Here is a 24,297-nt window from a genome sequence, read left to right on the forward strand (position 1 = left end):
AAAGGCCTGTTGCTGTGCAGTTCTTAACCTTGTACATTTTGTTCTTGAGGGTAATTAAAAACACTTCATTAATGTCTGATTTTCAGGATGAAGTGATTGTTTCTCATCAATAAACAGAGCTGAAATCACTAAGACAAATTTAAGCACAATGGGTTTAACCAAATATTCTCCTTTTTCAGCTTTAAGTTGTACAAGCTGTAAGCGCTTTGGATGGTTAAACAAACCTATCTGAAGTCATCCACTCAGACTTTAGTGCCATTTTCAGACACTACCACAAAAAAGCCTACTGTTCCTTCCTTCCTAACCCTTTAGCTCTAGAATAAAAATGTAAATTGTATTAAAGTAAATTGCAACCTCAAAATAGTTGAGTTCAATAAAAACACAGCTAAACACTGCAATATGCATTACTTTTTAAAAGATGCAGTGACAATTTGTTTAGCTACAATCCCAAAACACCCCCACAAAATCCTAGACGAACTGGCTTCCAAGTTTTCATCCACACTCCTAAAGAAGGCAAGGTTGACAGATTTGGGGTTATCTGAAAACTAATTTATTGTATAGCAAAAGTAACTTTATTGTGCGATTTGCTATTGTCAAGAAATTCATAACACTGTTCTGAGAACATTCACTGAGCTGGTAATAACTGTAGGATCAGTCAGATCAGCATTTACTCACCACTGCAGCACCACTCTGAACTCATCCCCCGAGAACACAAATCTGAAATAACAGCCATTTGAAATAATCTTTTCTCTCAGAGAATATTAGTACACTTCAGTGACTAGGTCACTTTATAAGTAATAAACTCCTAGGAGTTAGTTAAAACAGTTCACTAACTCCAACAACTGTAAGGCTGTCAGCCGTGACAAATAGGGGAAATGTCTGCTATAACACAAAAACAGAATGGTCCAATTCTCCAAGTACCATGTAACCAAGAATTAATCTCAAACGTCTAATAAAAAGCATTCAAAGTGCTTCTTTAAATGAAAGATAAGGTAAAAATCAAATAAATGTCAAGAATTGATTAACAAAGTATTATAAAAAAAATTGCATTGCTTTTCAAGGGGCACAGAGTTAACAGTAGAAAATAATGTAAAAAAAAAAAACAGTCTCTGGTGCATAAGCATCTTCGGAATACTGAAGATTTTGGAGAAGGTGAAATTAATGCGGTGCTGAGCATCAATATCAATAACATTGACTCTACAGTTCTGCATCCCTGAAGACCCGGATGAGAAACCAGCTCTGTGTGTGTGTGTGTGTGTGTGTTGGGGGGGGGAATAGTTAGAGGGGTGTGATGAAATAGTCTGCAGGTTTCTGGAAGCTGTGTGCTTGTTGGTTGCGTGTCTGCATCTGCTCCTGCTGCTGCTGGATGATCTGTCGAACTTCCTCCTCCAGCTCTGGTGGAATGATGAGCTGGTCTTCGGGATCCATCTGAGCAGGAGCATTGAAGTAGCCCCCCTGCTTCCTGATGGGAGCATCGCCGGCTTCCTCTATCAGGTCTTGGTTCTTCCCCTGGCAGGCCACAGAACCATTAGCTCGAGCCCTACGGCCATGTGTCCCTGATCCGGCCTCCCAGCTGAGGCAGGGTGACGACGGAGGGACAGGGGAAGGAGACAGTGAGGAGAAGGGAGGAGGTGACGGCTCATGATGCAAGGCCACAGCAGGATGGATGTTTGTGCTTGGTTGATAGGGTATTTGAGGTGGTGGACCGTCAGGGCGGAGCAGACAATGTACGTCAGCCTCCACCTCCACTCGGCTGCCATTGGAGAAGACACCAGCGATGGGCTCCTCGTCCTCACTGTCAAGCCCATTGTCAGACAGAGCTCCGGAGAACTGCCTTTGGAAGCTCCCCACTCCATAGGTGGGTCTCCGTACACTGGCTCGCCCTGGCAGGCTCAGGTGGGATGTCAGGGGCTCGGTCTGAGGCGGCGGCTCCTCTGAGGATGCTGTGGATCCCACCTCGCTGCTCATCTCAGATGTGCTAAACTCACTGCTCAGCTCGCTAACCGTTCCTGAGGAGGCCGGTGGCAGCGGGATGCCACCTTCACTGCTGGCTGGGTAGGTGTGAGTACTGGTGTGTGCACCCAGGCCCGGACTAGGTGGCAGAGGCGGTGGCTCACAGAAACAACAACAGTCTTCTGTGATGCTGAGCTGGATGACGACAGCACTGAGGCTGTCGGGGCAGCCGTAGCTCTGAGCCAGAGTCACCAACTTCTTGGCAGCGGCGAGGGCATCCGGTACATTCCTGACAGCCTCCACCGCCTCACTGGGAGACAACATATCCCACAGTCTTCGGCTGCCCAGGAGAAAGAACTCATCCTGAGGGGTGAGTGTGACTGTTGAGACGCTGGGTCTGGGTGTAACAGAGGGGCACAGGAAGGAGTAACCCATAATTCTGGTGCAGTCAGTTACACCACTGACTTTATTATCCTGCACAGGGGCAGAGCAAATCGTCACATGAACTTATTATCATTATTCATTCAGTGATGAAACAAAAACTGTCAACTATAAAGTTGTATGTATGTGAGGAATCATTCATTCTCTAAAGTGTCTACTTATTAGGCTATTTTAAATCTAAAGAATATTACATTTGTTTAATCAGTCTATAAAATGTAAATAAACTGCTGTACAAAAAGTTTATTGCATCTTCATCAAAGAAAAAAAGTCGCTGATATATTTGCTGCTTTCACTGGTGCAAACAATCTGGAATAACAGTTGAAATAATGTTCACTGCACCCTCTTGGAGATGATAATAAGGTCTTTAAACTGATTGTTTTGTCCAACCAAAAACTAAAATGTATCATATTTATAGTGATTTAAAAACTAGAAGAACTGTCATTCATCCCACTACAAATCTATCGTTCAACTTATGCTAGTCCAAACAAATCCTGACCACCAACATATTAAACATGACAATTTTTCTTCACCTCTGTGATGATGGCGTTATGCTTTCTGACCCTCTGATACTCCAGCTCCTCCTCCACCGTATGGACAGTGGAGAGTTGCATAGCTTTGCCATCTCGACATAGAACAGCCTGGCATCTGCCCACGTTGGCAGCCGTGAGAGTGAAGCAGCCTCCGTGCTCACCGGGAGCGACCGGGTCATGTCTGATGTGACATAATGCTGCTGAGCCACCCATCCTCTGGCCTGCTGTGCCCAGCTTCCTGCAGGAGAGCAACACGGGAACTTTGAGGAGTGTGAACGGTCAAATAGATGTGAAAAAATTCACGGTGGACTGAGTTCTTTCTGCGTAGTTCAATTACCTATATGTCGTTTACCTTTGCATGGTGAGAAAAGTGTTAGTCATGTAGTCTTCCTGTCTCTGGCCTCTTTGGAGCTCTTCTGCTAGCACGTCCCCCATGGTGCACTGAAGGAGGTAAGGCACCTCAACATTCCTGTCTCCATCAAAAACCCCATACAGAGCTTCACGCATCCCGCAGAAACTGTCCAGGGCCAAAGCTGCCACGCACAGTCTAAGACCAACAAACAGCAAGATGCACAAGTTATCTGTGTGTAATGTGTCCAATTCTGCCAGGAAGTGGGGCTGAGCCAAGCATTTCAAGACTGTCTGCCGGCTTGAGTTCCACTCCTAATTTATACTTAGCAACTGCAACTAAATATAAACACAGCAGATAAGAGCTACAAACAAACACAGAGGAGCGGGAGACTGACTTGTTTCTGACTCCGGAGGCCTCAGTGTAGCCGTGGCTCCAGACTGCAGGGGCCCCGTGGCTGTCACTCACACCCGGAGCAGAAGGTGACGGGTCAACTCTGAAACATCGGATGTTACTGCAGCGAGGAAAGGAAAGGAGGAAAAGGATCAGCCTGCTGCCTTGGTATTTGAAAGATTGTTGCTGCTGCAGTGTGTTTTTAGTTTGTACTTGAGGAGCTCCAGGCTTTTGTGGTCCAGGTTGAGGCGTGGGTTTCCTGTGAGGTCAAGCTCCTGGAGTTTTGAAGGAAGCATCTCTGGCAAGGTAACCTCAGTCAGCTCGTTGCAGCTCAGGTCTACACACTTTGGAAGGGGGGAGGGAGAGAGAGAGAGAGAGAGAGAGAGAGAGAGAGAGAGAGAGAGAGAGAGAGAGAGAGAGAGAGAGAGAGAGAGAGACAGAGAGAGACAGACAGACAGACAGACAGACAGACAGACAGACAGACAGACAGACCGAGACAGAGAGAGAGACAGACAGACAGAGACAGAGAGAGAGAGAGACAGAGAGAGAGAGACAGAGAGAGACAGAGAGAGAGAGACAGACATACAGACAGAGACAGAGACAGACAGACAGAGACAGAGAGAGAGAGACAGAGAGAGAGAGAGAGACAGACAGACACAGAGACAGAGAGAGACAGACAGACAGAGACAGAGAGAGACAGACAGACAGAGACAGAGAGAGAGACAGACAGACAGAGACAGAGACAGAGACAGAGACAGAGAGAGAGAGAGAGAGAGAGTCTCAATTCAGAGTAGAGCTGAGAAACCACAGACTTTTTTGGCTACTGTTGAAGAACTCACAATTTCATTTTGATTCTTATGCATGTCAATTTTGTGTTTTCAAACTTGTCCTAAATGTTTGATCAAAATCAGAACAGTAATGGGTTTTAATCCTCATAATTATGTTTTATTTATAATGCAGTTTTCACAAGTTATAATTAAGGAGTTTTTGTACAACGATAATGACTTTATTTTTCCAATCCCTCATTTCTCTCCCTCACACAAACACAAAGACACACACACACACCACTAGTTTGGTATATTGAAAGTAAGGGAGATTACAGAGTCCTGATCTGACCCAACCCATTAAGATGAACAAAGAAGATTCTGTTTTGTTCTAACATTAGGGAACAGTTTAGGGAACGGGTATTTAGAGAAGCTTTGACAATAAGGCAAAAGAAAAAAGATTTGTGCAGCTTTGTCTCAAGCTGAGGAGGACCACCACAGCAGAATGAATGCCTGGAATACTTTCCCTGTATCCAACTAACCTTGATCTCAGGCAGCTGCAGGACCACAGGGAACATGTTGATACAGTTAGAGTGGGCCAAGAGTGTGTGCATGCGCTGACAGTTTAGGATGGTGGTGGGGATGGCCCTCAGTCTGTTGCCGCTCAGGTCCAGCTCCTCCAGCTGCTCCAGATGTGCCAGTTTACTGCAGGAGCGAGAGGTATGGTTATGTCAGAGCACTGGAGCTACAATCTTTTTTTTTTTTAGGGACTAGATTCATCAAACTTATCTGTAGAAACCTAAATCTGACTCCGATGGAAGGCTGTAATTGAGAACTAAAGTGTAAGATAACATGTACCATGTTTTTCGTTTAGAAGTTGTGAAAGTAAAAGAATGTGAGTACATGTGAGTTTGTGGGGTTAAGCAGGGGATTGGCAGTGGATCTGGATCTGTAACCATGAAGTAAATCTGAAAAAAGTGCACATACTGCAGTCTAACACAACTTAAATCTCTCTTCTCCATTTAAATTTAGCAGTGAGATGCAGTTTTTCGTGCTCAGTTTACATGCATTTCACCATTTTACCTGGCAGTGAAGGTCTGCAGCTGGTTGTAGGCGAGGTGAAGTACCCTAAGTTTTCCGTGTCCCATCAGGAGAGGGACACACTTGTCCGACAGGCTGTTATTGGTCACATAAAGCTCCTCCAGGCTGCTGAAGCTGTCCTCAGATAGGCTTGCTGCAGGGAGGTTCTCCAGCTTATTGGCTGATACATTTAAGTACCGCAAGCTGTGAAAAGATTCGCCACAGAGAATACAAACTTTAACAAAGGACTGGCAAATGGGAAAGGAAGGTAAAGATGAACAAAAGAACAAATAGGGACAGAAACTGAAATTGGCCGCTGTGTTATCTGCACCTCTGCGCTTTGATGAACAGATTGTGTGGGAGCTCCATCAGATAGTTGTGTTGCAGGTCCAGGACCTCAAGCTGTGACCTCTCCAGCCTCTCAGCCAGCCGACACAGTTGGTTCCAGCCTGCCAGCAGTTTTCTCAGGCTCCCACTGGACAGCAGCCTACAACACAAGCATTGCAACAAGCTCAGTCTCTGTGTATACAGTAAATGTGTCACTGGGTTTTACGCTGATGAGGAGACAGAGTAGTATACAAAACACCCTTTGCTTTAGTTTTACTATAGTTAAATTAACTCCTAAATCACAGTTAGAGGGAGTGGCAAAAAAGACTGTAGTGGTGATCTTACTCCATACTGACATATCTGACGCTCCAGGAAATACTTGTATGACGAACATTGAACATTTATTGTACTTGCTTCTCAACTTAGCCAATGACGGGTTAATGGTAAATACAAGTTCAAGCACAGTAATCTCACTCGCACGTTCGTAAACAGCTTCAAACAACTTTCTCAAAGTATGTCTGAAATCGGTAAGAAAACGTGTGCCTCCACAGCTACACACTGAACCTTGCAAAGAATGCTTTGCAAGATCTTACAGACCAAAGAAAGGCCAATTTGGACCAGCTGAAACTATAGACCAAGTTGCGCTGTCTCATGGATGAGGGCTGCTACAAGGTGGTGGAAACCAAGTTGTTCCCAGAGTTCAACCAACTGTTTGGTAAGTTTTGTAGCATTAATACCTCACTCCACTGTCAACAAAGTCCCCATCTGCAGCAGAGAGAGGAGGACAGGCGTCAGATATAGGGACTGATTCATGTTCATTCTTCTTAAACTTCACCCAGTTTCCATTTGATTAAGGAGACATCATTGAGTGATTTTGCTGTTGTAGAGATGATAAATAAATTCCCACTACGCATTTCACTGCTGCACCCCAACAGAGCAGAATACACTAACGATTAAGACATAATTAAGACATAATATTGACTATCACGTGACCTAGAAATCTGCTGATATGAAATTTTTAAGTCAATATGTTTTGACTATTTTATATTATTTTATGATCTTTTAGCTGTTGTAGTATTTAAACTAAACTGTTAACTGTATTCTATACACAGTAAATTTCCATCACAGTATGTAAATAAGAAGGTTTAAATAAAGTCAGTGCAAACTTTGTCATATTTGTTTAAAGAGAAGATGATGGAAAAAAATATTGATATATAAATGACTGATGAATTTAAATTTACATTTTGAGTAAATTAATTGTTATTGAGTCTTTATATAACGTTTGTAAAAATGACAGTATAATATTAATATTATTAATCTTATTTTAATATTTTAATATATATAAGTTTTACTTCAACCTGTGTTTATATGTCTTTTCATTGCTTGTTTATTGCTTTATGTGGCAGTCAACTTTTAATATGAGATGCTCAAAGAATGTAGGATCATTTTATTTTTTGCAATTCTTCCTCACAACAAATTATAGAAAGAGTATTGATGTTTCCGAACTGTGGGCATCAAAGTAAATCCTGTATACATGCGCATATACCCCCGATATACATAAAATACGATATGAGCCTATAGGACTTATTGACATACATAAAATGACGTATTTGCATTGCTTTCCCCCTACCTTCGTTCGTAAGATGATCGTGTTTAGGGAGTCCACTGATGAGCAAGTGAAAAATGTTTTTGAAGTATTTAAAGCAGCAATTGTGCTTTGTGAGCTCTACTAATTTTTTCAGCCATGTTGCTGTTGAATAGCTAAATGTAGATTGCGCCACATTCCATTAAGTTGAATGGAACAAGCTCTTGCTTTAAGATACTGTGGAGAGACTTTATATTAGAGTGTAAAACACAGCTCACCAGTTAAGACTTACCCCTTTTTTTGTCAGTGTAAACTTTGTCATATTTGTTTATTTAAACAGAAGATGATTAAAAAAATTAAAAATATAAATAATTGTTACATTTAAATGTTTATTTTTAATAAATGAATTGCTGTATTAATTAAAAATATAAACAATAATAAAAAGGTATAACTATGGGAAAGTAATCTATATATTAATCAGTTAATTTAAAAAAATACTTTTTCATATTTGAAGCAGAGGTCTGCTTGATAAAAAAAAGGCTTTGTCTTTGTTTTTGCATTAATTTTAAATCCTAAAACACCTGTCTAGAAAGGATACATTGTATTAGACACACAACTTAAGTTGGTTATACACACATTTTTTCTGCTAGATGTAGGGTTCCCATTTAAAAACAACTGAGTATATGCATGCATCAAGGTTTCCAAAATGTCATGATAGTGTGTATGTGGAAAGTTTTACATTTAAAAATATAAGATGCTGGAAACCCATCACAAGACAAATGTGTTTATGAAACAGATCACATCGGCAAAGTTGTCATGTTTGGTGGACTTTTCTGGCAGCTAAGTTATAGCTACAGATGAGTAAAAAAGATTGCATCCCCTTACAATGAAATGGCAAAGAGTAAAACAAAGAAGAATTTTTTTCTTCCACTTCAATATAACATTTCTTGTACACTCAGCTAGTAAGATGCACCTTCATCATCAGAAGTAACAAAAACTGAGTGTATAAAAAAAACGTTACAGTAAGATAATGAAAATTATATCAGTGCAGAGGTTTGAATACCCCTTAATAAAGACTCTAGGTAGTTATTTTAATATGAAAAATTAATATATACCGTCACCAATGCTTGATGAGTGGCACCATGTGTGTTAAATTGGGTTTTAAATTTGCCAGGACGTAGTTTTCCAGGGCAGTTTTAGTTTACTGAGAGCAACAAAAACAATGAGATCAAGCAAACAGCTTTCAGAAGAAATCAAAATGAAACTGGTAGGCTTTCATAAAGCTGAGAGGGATATAAACATATTTTCTAGTACCAACTGTGACGACCATCATCCTGAAATAGAACAAACATGGAAACACAAAGTATCATCCAAGTAGTTGAAGACTAAGAAAAATAACTAAGAGATGCTAGGATAAGAATCCAAAACAAACAGCAGGGGAGCTGACAAAGTCCTTAGAAGAAACTGGAAAACAGTCAACATCTCAGTCAAGTGTAGTCTGCACAAGACATCTTTGAGAGAAAAGCAGGCAGGAAGCCACCGTTTTCATGAGTTTTAGAATGAGACTATGTGGTCTGATGACACCCAAGCTGAAACATTTTAGTCATAATTTGCACAGGTATGTGTGGTGAGAAAAAACATGCCTTTGAGAATAGGAACACGATTCTCATGGTTGAGGCTAAAAGATGTTTTGGGGGTGAATGTAAAGTGTAAGTCTGAATGAATGCAGCTAATTATCAGAACATTTTAAAAGACAGACTTCTAACATCAGTTAAGTAGCTAAAGACAGTGGATCTTTCAGACAAAGCAAAGTCAACTCTGCAATGGTTTAAAGAGAATAAGGTGAATGTTTTACATTGGCCGTACCAGTTTCAAGCCTTAAATATCTTTGAAAACATGTAAACAGATTTGAAGATGGCCATATATGGCAGATCTCCAAACAATCTGGTAGACTTATGTCATGAAGATTGGGCTAAAATTACACCTAAAAGGATAAAAATGCTGCTCAGAGGGAATCCACAAGAGTTTGGAAAAAAAATAATACTATATCATTTTTATTATACTAAAAACCTGTTTATGCCGGGGTATTTTCTACTTCTGAGATCCAAAGGTTGGGTGACTGATGACAATGCTCAGAAACTTGTCTAGATCAAGAAACTTGTCTAGATCAACAATTAAACACATTAACTCTTAGATCCAAGCAGGTTCCCACCTTTTACTCTAGATAAACAGAAATACCTTTGATCACATGTAGCTAAAATGTATATTTTGTAAAAAAAAAAAAAACTAAACTACTATCAGTCTCAGCTGTACTTTGTGTATAGTGCTAATTCAGAAAACATTAGCATACTAATATGCCAGGATAATAATGACTGTAAACATCATCTTCTCAAACCTATTTAGCTTGAAGCACTGCTGTCTGTAGCCTCACACAACTGATGGCTTGGCTATAGACTCTTATGGAGTTTTGGGATTTTATTAACCTCTTTATTTATTGTTTATTTGCTAAACCAAATTGTTTATACAGTTCAAAGTGCCAATTTACAACTTTGCCTTAAAATCTTAAACAATCTGCACAAACGTGTCTATCTTAAGGCCCACAGTTCAGACAGGATATGACAGGCATTTTATGAAGCCCGCTCTTGATTTTTTTTCTGCTCCAGGTGTTTTATGTATTTGTGTATGTATTTGTGCAGTGTTACGCTCACCGTACGGGCAGCTCGGTCACACCATTATGATTGATGTCCAACACCTCCACTTTGCTGCTCTCACACACCCAGTCAGGAACAAATCCCAGCTTGTTCCTTTAAGAAAACAAAATACAGTCAGCACCCTGCTTTGAACGCAGACACACACTTCTTTTCTACGCTATAACTAGGACAGCGTCACGAGGCTTCATACCAGGACAAATCCACAACAGTCAAATTTTCTGGCACAGGCTGCACCTCCAGCTGCTTCAGCTCTGGAAACACAAACACACCATACAGAACTCTTTTATGGTCTGAGTATGAATGCAGATATGATGTCACACATTATTGGTTTAACATCTCTACAAATCGTACCATTGTGTGCAGCATGCAGGCTCTTCAGCGCATGGCCACTAACTCTGAGGAGAGAGAGAGAGTTTCTGTCACAGTGGAGAAGCTCCAGCCTACACAGAGGCCTGACATCCAGCTCCTGTAGCCCAGTATCCCTCAGGTCCAGCTGGACAATGTGGGCTAGTTGCTCAGAGTCTCCCACCACTACTTTTTGAAGTCGGTTCAGCCTGTTAAAGAAAGGACAAGAAAATGGCAGGAAGAGGGGAAAATATTTGGCAATCTAGCTTCTTTATCTTTATAAAAAAAAGTATACACTTCAACTCTAATTTAACTCCTCATTGTTTAGACTACAATCTTAAAAATGTTGAGTTGAACTTAAATTCTACAGCATATACAGCATATTTATTAAATGTCGGCTTTCAGATGAGCTTTGTTCCAGGATTACATGTTAGAAAATGTCTGAATCAGGATAGAAAACCTTACCTGAGATCTATGTGGCGAGAAGGCAGCCACTGCAGTCCAGCCATATCCAGAACAGACAGCTGGTTTCCTGCCAGACTGAGTCTCTCCACTCCCCTGAGCTTCTCAAGGATTGGGGGGATGCAGCTGAAATAGTTGAAGGACAAGCTCAAATATGTCAGGCCCTCCAGAGAGCCGAGCTCCACAGGCAGAGAGCTGAGAAAGTTACCGTCCAGGAGAAGAGTCTGCAAGCTGGACACAAACAACCAGAGTTAAAACTGGGAGGGATTTTGAAGCTCGGAGCAATGATAAAAAATGAAAAAGGCAACTGGAAATTACATTGATCATGGATATTAAATATGATTGAGTGAGTAAATTTGGTAAAAATTACAATAGAACTCAGAAATGTGTTTATTTGTTTACATGAGATAAAAAAACTGCATTATGTTGCAACAGCTAAGCTTAAAGTTAGATTAGTTTGAGTGTAGTGTGGGAGTCGCCTCATAACTACCAACAGTAAAAACAGGATGCACAATACAAGTGAGTAAAAAAAAATGTAAAAAATAAAGGTCACTAGTTAAAAACGCTGTCATGCTTGAATGGGGGCAGGATGGTTTAGTGGTTATCACTGTTGTCTCCACCCTTGCCTGCCAGGGTTTCCTCCCAACAACATAAGAATCAGGTTAAAAGGTGATTTTAAACTGCCCCTAGGTGTGAAAGTGAATATTTGCCTGGCTCTGTGACAGTCCTACAACATCTCCAGGGTGCACCCTGCCTGCAAGGCTGAATGGTTAACTAAAATGTTTAAACACACATGGTTTATGTGACACTGCTGAGCTTTACAGCTTTATTTTAGTGGAAATTTTACTAGTAATAACTGAAGTTTTATCTTATCCGTGTCACACGAGGACAGCATCAGCATGACTTTGCACTGGGACCATCTGCACTAAACCTCAGTGTTGTCTAGACAGAAGTCTGGTACTCAGCCGGGTCATTAAATACACAGAGGGATTAATCTGCACTGATGGAACCACAATGATGATAATTCCTATATAATGCCTGTCAGCAGTGCACAGGTTGCTGAGGACACATTCCACTCTTGGGCAAGTACCTGGCAAATTATCATCATCATCATCATCTTTATCATCATTAATATCTTCACCCCTAAGGTCACATTTTCTTCCAGCCACTTACCTGTGCATGGTTCCGACGTCTGCAGGCAGAGAGGAGAGACGATTTCCAGACAAGTTTAGCTCTGTCAAAGAGGTGATGTCACACAAGGCAAGTGGAAACTCGGACAAAGCATTATTGGACAGACTGAGGCTTTTCAGTTTGCAAAACCTGAAGAAAGTCAGAGACATTGACACAGAAAGAGGGACAGGAAGAAGAGTGTAGACAAAAACACATTAACTTAGCTTAATGTTTCCGTCACATAAAGATGCCAGAAATTAAGAGACAGAATAGAAGTCTGAACTAAAAAAAACTAATAAAATTAAAACAAGACAAACTATGCACTGATTCTTGTAAACATACAACATATTATACTGACTGTGGAAAGTTTCTAGTCCCATAACACATAAGCACGGGATTAGACAGATCAACATATCCACAAAACACCAGCTAAATTTGAAAACACACACAAGGTGTCTGCAGCTTTGTACTAATTAAGACTTTTAAGATCTGCGTAGACTTTTTTTGAATGTAATTTTAAATATACAACCCAAATTCCAAAAAAGTTGTTAAGATGTGTAAGATGCAAAAGAAAACACAATGCAATGATTTACAAATCTCATCAATCCATACTTCATTCACAATAGAACAAACAACATGTCAGATGTTGAAACAGACATTTTACCATTTCATGGAAAATATTAGGTAATTTTAAATTTAATTGCAGCAAAACATCTCAAAAAGTTGGAACAGGGTGATGTTCACCATTGTGTAGCAGCCCCTCTTCTTTTAACAACTGTCTGAAAACATCTGGGAAGTGAGGAGACTAGTTGCTGCAGTTTCGTTTTATGATGCGCCAAATGTTTTGTATTGTTGAAAGCTTTGGACTGCAGATAGGCCAGTTCAGCACCCAGACTCTTCTCCTGTGAAGCCATGCTGTTGTGATGGATGCAGTATGTAGTTTAGCATTTCCTTGCTGAAATATGAAAGGCCTTCCCTTAAATAAACATTTTCTGGATGCAGCATATGTGGCTGTAAAACCTCTATGTACTTTTCAGCATTGATGGAGCCTTTCCAGATGTGTAAGCTGCCCACAGCATAGGCACTATTGACCCCCATACCATCAGAGATGCACTGAACTGTCCACTGATTTTAGCTGGATGGTCCCTCTCCTGTTTAGTCTGCAGGACACAGTGTCCATTGTTTCCAAACAGTATTTAAACTTTTGCATCATCTGACCACAGAACAGTTTTCCATTTTGCATCAGACCATTTTAAATGAGCTTTGGGCCACGGCAAATCATGTTCACAGACAGTGATTTCTGGAAGTGTTCCTGAGCCAATGCAGTGATGTCCAGAAGAGAATCAGGCCCGTTTTTAATGCAGTGCTGCCTGAGGACTCAAAGATCACATGCATCCAGTTTTGACCTTCGTTCTTGTCCCTTGTGAGATTCCTCCTGATTCTCTGTATCTTTTCATGATATTATAAACTGTAGATGGTGGGATCTTCAAAGTCTTCACAATTTTACAATGAGGAACATTTTTCTGAAATTGTTCCACAATGTTTATATGCAGTTTGTTGCAGATTCATGAACCGTTGTCCATCTTTACATTCGAGAGGCTTTGCCTCTCTGAAATGCTCCTTTGTTGCCAATTAGTTGTCAAATGTTCCTTTATTTGTTTTTGATTTGCAGCAATTACTTTTCTAGCATTTTGTTGCCGTTCTTTGAACATCTTTTGTTGAGATGTGTTGCTGCCATTACATTCAAAATGAGCTAATTTTTTCCATGAAATGGTAAAATGTCTCAGTTTCAACATCTGATTTCTGTTCTATTGTGAATAAAATATGGGTTGATGTGATCGTTGCATTCTGTTTCAGTTTTTTGGTTGTAGATTTAAAATTACATTAAAAAAAGTCTAATGAGGTCAGCCAGTTAAGCGGTGTGTCTCACTGATGTGTTTTCAATCAGTTTTAGAGTTCCGGTCTACAGTACAGACAATTAAGCTATTCCAGGTTTCCAACTGACTGACAAACATTGCCCTTGAGGAGAAACAATTCCTTGTTGGTTTTAGTGTGTGTACAATTCATTTACAACATGACAAAAAATCATCCTTTAACCACACTGTAGACTAACAGAAAGAAGGCAAAGCTTTAGCTGGATTTGAGCGAAACTGGTTACATAAAGGAAACTGACTTTGCTTCATAAATCCATGACATCACTGACCAAACTAAAAAGCTGACCTGGAAAAAAGAAAAAGGCCATCTATGCCTGAGGTCAGGTGGCTGCAGCTCCCTTTATAAATCATCCAAGCTATGCGGTTGTCCACACACACATCATCTGTAATTTAATCTAAGCTGCTTCCTCTTTAGGGCATATTTTAGCTCCCCAAGACTAAAAAAACCACAGAGGGACATTCCATATCCAAAACAGAGAACAACAAAGAGGAAAATGTTGCTTTTCATCTCTGGACTCGTCCTGCTGCAGTGTTCCCAAACACACATGATGGCGGTGGAGTGTGGGCGTTGTGTGTATGTGTGTGGATGACAGAAACGCACCTGGTGAGTGCTGGAACACCTTTGTGCGGGGACATGAAGTTGTTTTTGAGATTGAGGTGGGTGAGGTCCTGGCTGTAAAACAGCTGAGCAGGCAGTTCCTCCAGGCTGCAGCACGATACATCGACTGAGTTCACCCTCTGGGACGCAATCTGACACATTGACGACATCATGAAAAGTTGTGTAAAAGTTCACAATGGCAAGAGTGTAAAATATCATCGTGGCCTTGAATTTATGTGTCAATAGAAACGTGAAAACTGAAGCAGATTTTTGTTACTGTGGAAAAACAGGCTCTGTAGAGGCTGTAATGGTTAACATACCTTTGAGGCCGTCCTGTGCCAGCGGAGGTATTCTGTGTAAGAGTCGTAGCTGATGTAGTAGATCTGACTTTGAGGACCAGCTGAGCTGAGAGCCAGACAGTGGCTATGTCTCCTCACTTCCTCCACCTGCAGCAACAACCATGTTTTAGCCCCTTGCAGGCTTTCATTTTAACTTTTATCCCAGTTAATTTTTGAGAAGGGGTTCAAAACTTTCCCATGTTCAAAGAGTATTTCTAAAATTGTTCATACATGTTCATCCAGCTATCTTTGTTGTGTAAAGACACTTTCCAATTTCACACATACAAACAGCAGGAAAAGTGTGAACTTCAACGCAAGTTCATCTAAAATTAGAACATGTTGCACAACTCTCCTCAAATTTACCAATGCTTTGTTTCTCAAACATGATATCTTGCCGTAATCAGGGCGTTGTCTGAGGATGGTTCAGCTTACAAACGATTAGTCATACTGTATATTGTTGTGCAATGTGTTTTCATTTTCAATAATAGCTTCAGAATTTTAGTTTAGAATTCCTCATGCAGTTACCCGTGGTAACCTTTTGAATCAGTATTAGCATGTGTAATGTTGACCTTTGGGACCTGCTGTATGGGTGTGAGGATACAGCAGGTCTATGGATATAATATTACCAAAGAGAGAACAAAAGCAGCTGATCAAGAGTTTATTCTCATCAGTCTGCAGTTGTGACAAAACCAGATGAGGAGGGGGCAATATGAACCACCTTACTATTGCCAATAACACTACCTAATTTTTAAGAAAGAAAAAAGAAACTATTACTCATCCTATCAACTCAAAAAGATTTTCAAAATCGTTTAAGACCACTGCCAACCTTTTAGGAAAAAGGCATTTTTAGTTGCTACAATATAGATAAATGGTAATTACATCCAAACTTGAAGCTAGGGCCAGAAGATTGTTAGCCTAGCTTAGCAGAAATACTGCAAAATAGTCTCAGACCTTGCACCTTTGGTCTACACAACAGAGAGGAATTCAGAGAGAATTCTGGACTTCCAAGTGTAGAGCTTGAAAACATTTCCTAAAGTACCTTTCCACCGATGAGAGGGAGGATGTGCATCTTGCCAGTGTGGGCGTGTTTCACAGAGGACACAATGAGACAGGTTCCACTCAGCATGACCTGACGCTTTGACCATCGGTTCACCGGCAGGGCCAGCTTCCCCTTCCGAACATTGTACACCCCAGAAAGCTGAACCCGCTCAGAACCACCCACGCTGCGGGGTTTACCTGGAGACAGAAAGACACAAGCTTGTTATGAGTTATCATTAGTGATCTCTAATGTGGAGTGATTGTTGTACACAAATTTGTTTTTATTGTAAGGTCTGTGGCACTTTGTGAATCAACTCTTACAAACTGGGTCTGTCAGAAAGGGAGAGTGACGGGGAGCTGTGTAGTTATGTAAGCGAATTACTGCTAATAGCCTGAGGGCAGAGAGACTGAGCAGTCACTCAGGCGTGACCGTTACATTAAACCCTCATTGGCACAATACGCAGCCACAGTTCAGTAACAGACAAAGCAAAGCAGGAGACTGGCCAGAAACACTGGGCACACAGAGCAACGTGATCTCCTGCACTGCTCGATGCGTTTAAAACACTGAAGCCCAACTATAAACTGATTGACACTTTATGCTGTCTTATAAAAGCCCTCTGCTCTGCTCATCATGCATAGCAGAGAATCAAAGAAATGGAGGCACATGACAAGTGTGAGCTACTGAGAGGCCTGAAATCAGATTAGTTATGTAACGTCTTATAACACCAGCAGGATCCTCACTGTTGCCTCCTCACGTAACTTAAACAAAACATAACAGTTTTTAAAGCACAACCCATGAACAGAGTGGAACCTCAATACTTTTTAAAAATATTAACATTTGGTTACCATTTGATCAGATAGTTCCTTATTTACATCCTTTTCCCCCCATATTTTAGATGCCGCAAATGCCACATTTGTGCCTCAACTACATTTAAACTTTTGTAGAAGACATATGAATTTGTTAAATAAAGAAAGTGGCTTTGCAGCATCCATAGAAAACATTTCTGTCAGTTTATTAATTATTTCTTTTACCAATTTTACAACAAAACAGTCTGCTATCTGCTTCTAGATAGTCCAAAGTACAGTGACCCATAGGTGCAAAACACAACATTTCATATAAGAGTAAACCAACCAATATTTCCAGATTAAAGAAAATCCTCCTCTATGCATTTATTTAGGTTATTAAAATGTAAACAACTAATACATTTTATCTTCAGTTAATATCTCCACTGATGATTAACCTTTTGTTTAATCAGTTTTCCAACCAACAGTCCAAACACAGAGATAATTAATTCCCCTCTTCCTGAAGCTGGAAACAGCAAATGTCTGATATTTTTACTTTTAAATTGCAGCAGTTAATTCTTTTTTTCCCCAATTACAAAGCATTTCAGATCTTCACTGTTTAAATCTTTTTGGGTGACTGTCACGCAAAATTTCAGGGCTTTATATGAAGATGAAAGGTCTGGCCACATGAAAGCACCTTTTTTGAAAAAAACAAAACAAAACTTTAGAACAAACAGGAACTGGGAGTCCTGACACTGCAGACATCAATGATGCAAGTTCATGTAAATATAGATACAATGGAAATGGCTATAAACAACAATTCATAGGGACTAAGTAAGGCACATTACTATTTTTTCACACAATATTACCTAAAACGGATGGGTGATATAACGTATGTTGTTTCCTCTACCATTACAACTGGATGAATCAGAGCCGATGGAGTAGATCAACCTGATTCTTTCAAACAAGTCCACTTTTAAACTAAACAATAATGTTGTAATGTGTATTGTATGAATCCACCCTTCCATGGGCGTTGCAGGCAAGACACTATGTTAATATATAAGCGCATACATGCCCTTTCCTTCCGTCTATTTCTCTGAATGGGGAACATCCTGTCTCTCATCAAGCAGCCAATAGCCATTTCCTGTTCAGGGTTTAACAAAACATTTGGTGCATCTTGTCCTTTACAAACCCAGTGTCCCTGAATGCACCCAACATCTGTCAGCTAGCATTTCATGAATCAATCCATTAATCAATTAATGGAAACATATCTGGAAGCTACTGTAATCATTAATTAATCAATGAGTCATTTTTTAAAGAAAAACAACCAAAAATAGCTTGCTAATAATCCACTATATTAGGAATTTCATATTTTTGCAAATTGAAACTTTCTGCATTTTTCACTGTGGTTTAAACAGAACCGAGACCAATGACCGTATCATTTGGATTCTATCGTGGCAATTTTTTTTTACATTTTATATACCAGCAACTAACCGACTAACAGAGAAAAGGCAGGTAAATCTATAATAAATAATCACCAAGTGCAAAAACATGTCTGATATTAATTCATCCCCTTATTAGCAGCAGTATAAACTCTTTGCCAAAGGTTTTATGATGACTGTGACCATCAGATCTGAAAAAGGATCTGAGCTCTGTACGGCTGTAATGTGGCAACACTATTGAGAGACTGTGTTAAGACTGTGCCTTGTACCTCACTTGTAAGTCGCTTTGGATAAAAGCGTCTACTAAATGACTAAATGTAAATGTTAATATTTGATAAGTTAGGGGCACAATAAGCAGAACTCAAACATAATTAATATACTGAGTATATACTGTATATAATGAGGAAGGAAACACATTCAGCACATTTGTTAGACCTCAAAATACACAATGTGTGAAGATTGTGCATAGAAAAAAGTCTGTGGAATGAATCTCAAGGACTATGTTTGATTAAAGATCCTACATAAAATCACATTATTCATTTTATACACACACACACACACACACACACACACACACACACACTTATTTTTGAAACCATCATGTCATTCTCCTTGCAACCAACACAATAGAACACGTACGCTTATGCTGCTTTAAGGCTCCGTATGCAGCAGGACAACATGTTGGTGGAGGTGACAGTACAGCTGCTTTTCCATTTTCTAGAATCAGAACCAAAATCAGTTTATTTATGTTTGAACATACACAGAGTATGTAAGTGATAGTAAAGTATGTAACATGCAGGTGTGGGTGTAACTGAATGTTTAGTACATAGAGCTTGTTTTTGAATACGTCTTTATTCACTTATTGCACAGCTACGGTTCAGTACTGTATGGATACAATTTAGTACTAGATTAAAATAATTTAAAGGCACGGTGGTTGTGTCATCTTACTGTTATTGCACACAGAGGTTGTTTCTCCTGCATTTTGCATAAAGCTGATGTAGGTCCATCATAAAATACATTCATTAGCTTTAAAGTGTTAAACTACAAAGCAGGACACGAGACTTATGTTGATGCTTTGTTTTGAGCTTTTATTTGAGGCAGTGACTAAAAAAAGCTAACGAGACAGAAGCAACTTTTTTGGGTTCAATAAAAAGCTTTGTTTTTGCCTGATTACATTACTGGGAACATTTAGTTGAAGTCGCTGCTGCAAAAAGGGGGGTCACACAAGATAGTTTCCCTAAATAAATAAATAAATGTAATGTTTTAAATGTAGCAGTCATCACAATTTGTATTTCGATGTGCCACATGAGCATCAGACGATATTGTAAGTATTTAACCTTGTAAAGTAAAACCGGTACTGCAGGCCCAGGAAGAATCGCAGTCTGCTGCAGCAGCAACTGTTTTACAGTGATCCAAAACACTGAGGAGGTGAAATCTGAGTTCTACTAAGGTCACTTTTCTCTTAGTGTCAGCACACTGTGAGTGTAAGAGGGGGAGAGAGAAAATACTTGGCAACATGCTTTTTGCAGGAGGGATTATGCTGAGTCAAACTCCTTTGGTTCGACTACGAACATCAATATTAGCAAACAATTCACCGTGTACACAGGACCAGGACAGTGAGGAGCCCAAAGGTGTGAATGAACTATGAGTTTTAAGGTTTGTTATGCATTTTTCAAATTAACAGTTTTAAAAGAAATAAACTGCTGTGAGTAAATGTTAAAGTGAGTGCATGGTAAATCAGTTTAATTTAGGTTGAGGTTTTGAAAGCATCATGAATGTTGCTGTCATTTCAGTTCATCACACCACTTCTCCTCTGTGCCTGTTCCTGTCACGCCAAGAGCACTTCCATTTTCCTGTCGTACCTACCAGTGTCTCGCTGTTTGTTTCATGGCTGTGTGTCAGTCTGCAAAAGCTGGAGGGGTTTGTTTCTACAGTATGTCAGGTTACTATGGCAACCAGGAGTGGGGGTGTGTAAGGAACGGCAGGGTAACCGTCTGCTTTACACTTTGTTCTGTGTTCAGTTACTCATTTAGAGAAATCTGCAATCATTTAGATGATTGATGAACCATTCTGAGCTTATTTTATTTAGTAAAAGCTCCCAAATTCACTGGTTCTTGCCCCGATTTAAAAATGTTCCAGATTTTCTTAGTCTCCTACAGCTGTTAAATGAATATTTATGGGTTCTGGACTATTAGTTAGACAATAAGGCATTTAACGATGTTAACTTGGGGTTCATGACAATAAATTAATAATCAGACAAATCGTTAAATAGAATGATTATTTGTTCCAGCCCCATTTGAGCATATCTCCAGTTAAGGGGAAGTGTAGTAATTCTATGTATTGATGGTAAGTTGCCTGCTGTATAAAATAACTGTAGAGAAAAGTAAAACAATTTCTTGATTATGTCCCAAAGAGCAAGACAGGCCCTGAGCAAAGTGACCGTTTCAAATGCAGTACAGATACTGCATTTACTCTCAGTATAAAACAAGGTCAAAAACAATATTCAGCTGTGCTAATTCCACAAGAGATCAGGGCTGTTTTTCCATCTTAATACTGTGCTAGTCAGCAAAACAGGATCATTTACAGCAGCAGCAGCAACAGCAGCACACGACAACAAACAACATTCAGAAACGGTCTCGTGATTTGGATCAAAGAGGACACCGGTTACCTCCAGATGTGTCTCCCTGCAGGCCTGCACACTGGCTATTGTCCCTGCAGGACAAGTGAATGCAGCTGTTTAACAATGTGACTGCTCAAACACAATGACAGCACTCACAGTACAATGAGAATGGATGAACAATGACTGTTCAAGCACACCTGAAGTGGCCTAATGTACCGAGCAGCATGTAGCTGTAACTTTTTTAATTTTACAAAAGATTTGTTATAAATCAAAATATTGCCCAATGTCTTAATTGAGACATCCAATAAACGCCTGCAGCACTTTATTTGTAAAATAATCACCTATAAAGAGTTTTGATCCTTCCATAGCTTCAACAACGTACTCACCAAAGTAGAAGCGTATCAGGCAGCCAATTTCTGGATTCATCCCCTCCTCCTGCACCCTCCAAGCATCTTCATACCCCAGATTAATGAGGTACTCGTTTAGTAACTGCAGAGGCTTCTCCTCATCTCCCAGCCTCCGCACAGCTCCACCATGCAGCTGGACAAAGAGGGCTGGGGTCGGACTAGTATTGATGGGCTCTGGCTGGAAACATGCTTGGGTGGTCAGAGGCCGAGTTTGAGAGCTACTGGAACACTTAGAGGGAGGCTGGATTAATTTGAGGGCGTCTATGGTTTCCCCAGCTGCTCTTTCAGGGTCATCATCTAGTTTTGTCACTTGGTCGGTACTACAGTGGTCTGCAGCCAAGGCCAGGTCTCCTTGCTGGTCTGCAGTAGAGTTGTCGGTGGAGTGTGTTGGAGAAGAAGTGAGGTCCACTTCATCTGAGGAGCTCTCAAATGGGTCAGGGCCCTCTGTGGCGCTGTCACAGTTCGGGCTCAGCACAGAGGAGTCTGTACCCAAGCCCAGCCCCTCACTGAGTGAATCCCTGTGCTCCGTGCTTCTGGGCCCACCTGGGCTGAAGTCCTCACAGGTGCTGCTCTCCATGTCTGAACCAGAGTAGACTGCATAACAGTCTGCCACACTCAAGTTCAGATCCACCCCAAGGTCATTCAGATGGACCTCAGAAGACGAGTTACTCTCAGTATTATCATCCAACAAGTTAGCATCAGGAAAATACGGTTTTGAGCGTTGGTTCTCCTCTGTTTTGGAGTTTTCCACATCCACACTGTCATTTGGGCTTTTATTAACGTCAGTGTCTTTACACTTACCACTTAGATCAGCTAAAGGGGTCGTTTTGCTGTCAATTCTCAACATGGCCCCGGCTTTACTCCCCTCCAGCTTACCGGCCACTTCTTCAGCAACGGTGGTCACTGTGCACAGCACCGGCCGCGGGTAAGAGGGCGTGAGCCAGTCGTGGACGTAAATGCAGCCCCGCCGAAGGTCCGACCTCACCCACGCCTTATCAGAGGCCTGAAGCTGCTTTGACTGCTTCTGCCGAAGAAACGTCTTCCTATCCAGACTGAGGGTGATCAGCGGCGAGGCGGACGGCGCAGGTCCGGCCGCCTCCGCAGAAGACACCCCGGGCGGGCTGGTGGTCGGCGGAGTCCCCAGCGAAAGATTCCTCTTGTGCCTGTGCCGCCTCCTGCCCAGGAGAGAGTTGACGGGAGCGCCGCTGTTGATGTTGGCTGCTTTCACGGCCGCCACGTTCATGTTTCTGGCCGCGCCGGTAATGGCGTTGGCTGCTTGGTTCTGATAGATCCCGTTTCTGATCGCAATCTGGAGAAGGGAGGTGGCCGCCAGCCCCTTCCCGAAGAGTTTCGCCTCTGCGCCGCCACACTCATCCTCCACGACGGAAGGTCTCCTTCCAGGTGGCAGCGATGTTAGTCCGCTCAGCCTCACAGAGTTGGTGTCACTGCTGGAAACGAGCGTCCCCGGTGGTGCCGGTGGACCCGAAAGCCCCCCGGAGCCGTGTTCTTTTCCACTTTCCATCCCGTTAGCTTGCGGCAGCTGCTTAGCCTGCAGGTGAACCGTTAGCCCCCGTTAGCCCCAAGCCTTTAGCTTTAGCTTAGCATGCCGAAGTGCTGCGCAGTTCGTCCGAACAGTTACTCGGCTGTAACCCCATCTCACAACTGGTCCGGCAGCTCTGTATCGGGAGCTGACCGGCTGGTCCGCCTGAAAAAGTTCCTTTCTAGTTAGCCTCCATGGAGGCTGACGCGAGAAGGCGCGGCTGTCACTGTAGAGCCCAACGACTGAGGGAGACGTTGGGACACGGTGGACAGGGAGGGGCCTCATTGGATATGTATTAGGACACGTTCACGTGCTATCACAAAGCTCAGAATTTAGCCCGTTGTAGACACGTCGTAGTCCGAAGTTAAAGCGCGACTTCACCGACTTTCAGCTATGGTTCCAGATCAGGGAGGACATACTATTAATCGATCAATCAATCAGAACTTTATTTGTATAGAATCTTTGGAACAGTTTAAATTCTAAGTGTTTTAAAGATGACTGAAAGTTGATAACAACCGGGAACCAAGCAAAGACAATAAAAGATAAAAACAGTCAAAACAGAGATAACAATGCCCACAAAACACGATTCAAACTATTTAAAACAAAATAAATAAAATAATAATTTTAAAAATGATAATAGAGAAAGTGATAACTAGGCACACAAAACAATGGAAAGAAGACATAGGGACATACATAACTATAGGACAGTGAGACTAATGCATACAAATAAAAGATTTAAGATAAAAATCAATAACAAATTATAAAAACACAATAAAACAAATAGAATTTAGATAAAAATATAAAATAAATAAATAAAACCTATGATGAATAAAACATAAAAATGAGAAGAAAGTAAGATAAAATAAATTATATGTGAATAAGTGCCGTAAACGAACAGCATTGCTTTTACATCAAGACTCTGAATTCCTCAGCCTGGTCCATCGGCTACACTAAGATCTGCATCACCAAAAGTTTGTGTCGTGCAATCTGGAACTCAAAAACACGAGCAAAGTAGCTAAAACTGCCAAATAAATGTACATTATTTACCTCCGATCTGTGGTGAAGAGGGGGTTCAAGTAAAATAAAATTGTACTTAAGTTCAGTATTAGATTTAATAAACTTACCACCACTAAAGCTACTTTACTGGTCTCCTAGGGGACATTTGCATATTACAGTGTCACAAACAGTTGAAGAAGAAGACAAACAAGATACTAAAAACATAACAGAAAAGGAACAAAACAAAACAAAACATACATCGTTGTATTAATTATATACAAGAATATGTCGTAAACAAAAGAAAAAAAGACACTTTAAAACGATCCACACCTGCTGCGAAATCGTCATATCATCTTGAGGCATTTAAAATTTAGAGTCCTGAATCATTTCCAGTAGTTTCTAAATATTTATATACATTTATTTTTGTAGAATTTGTCCATTATGACGCCGTTATTCTTTGGCTAAGTATCATTTATACTTTCCAAAGCATT

The 24,297-nt window shown here is 40.8% G+C and overlaps 1 protein-coding gene across 2 annotated transcripts; it reads right to left on the reverse strand.

Moving 5' to 3' along the window:
- Positions 1-527: 527 nt before the first annotated feature.
- Positions 528-23,485, reverse strand: LOC137131344 (PH domain leucine-rich repeat protein phosphatase 1-like). Of its 2 annotated transcripts, XM_067512463.1 has the most exons (18): positions 21,250-23,485; positions 18,883-18,960; positions 16,020-16,216; positions 14,963-15,088; positions 14,646-14,794; positions 12,114-12,260; positions 10,944-11,171; positions 10,485-10,687; positions 10,324-10,384; positions 10,131-10,226; positions 5,842-5,997; positions 5,514-5,714; positions 4,973-5,135; positions 3,880-4,010; positions 3,671-3,787; positions 3,277-3,471; positions 2,925-3,162; positions 528-2,427 (listed from the first exon to the last, which is right to left on the reverse strand). In XM_067512463.1, exons 1-18 carry the CDS (start codon positions 22,790-22,792, stop codon positions 1,279-1,281), a joined length of 5,178 nt encoding a protein of 1,725 aa, XP_067368564.1. In that variant the 5' UTR covers positions 22,793-23,485; the 3' UTR covers positions 528-1,278. The 2 variants fall into 2 exon arrangements, with proteins under 2 accessions (XP_067368564.1, XP_067368565.1); XM_067512464.1 differs by lacking the exon at positions 18,883-18,960 and having other exon boundaries at positions 21,250-23,483.
- Between the last annotated feature and the right edge of the window lie 812 nt (positions 23,486-24,297).

The sequence above is a fragment of the Channa argus genome, chromosome 8 (assembly GCF_033026475.1).
Source record: "Channa argus isolate prfri chromosome 8, Channa argus male v1.0, whole genome shotgun sequence".
Classification (NCBI taxonomy): domain Eukaryota; kingdom Metazoa; phylum Chordata; class Actinopteri; order Anabantiformes; family Channidae; genus Channa; species Channa argus.

Coding starts and splice junctions, on each gene's coding strand:
- LOC137131344 (XM_067512463.1), bottom strand. CDS start 22,792: ATGGAAAGTGGAAAAGAACACGGCTCCGGGGGGCTTTCGGGTCCACCG. Junction 14,795..14,962: donor GGCACAGGACGGCCTCAAAG/GTATGTTAACCA, acceptor TCAATGTGTCAG/ATTGCGTCCCAGAGGGTGAA. Junction 3,472..3,670: donor GCCTCCGGAGTCAGAAACAA/GTCAGTCTCCCG, acceptor TGTTGGTCTTAG/ACTGTGCGTGGCAGCTTTGG.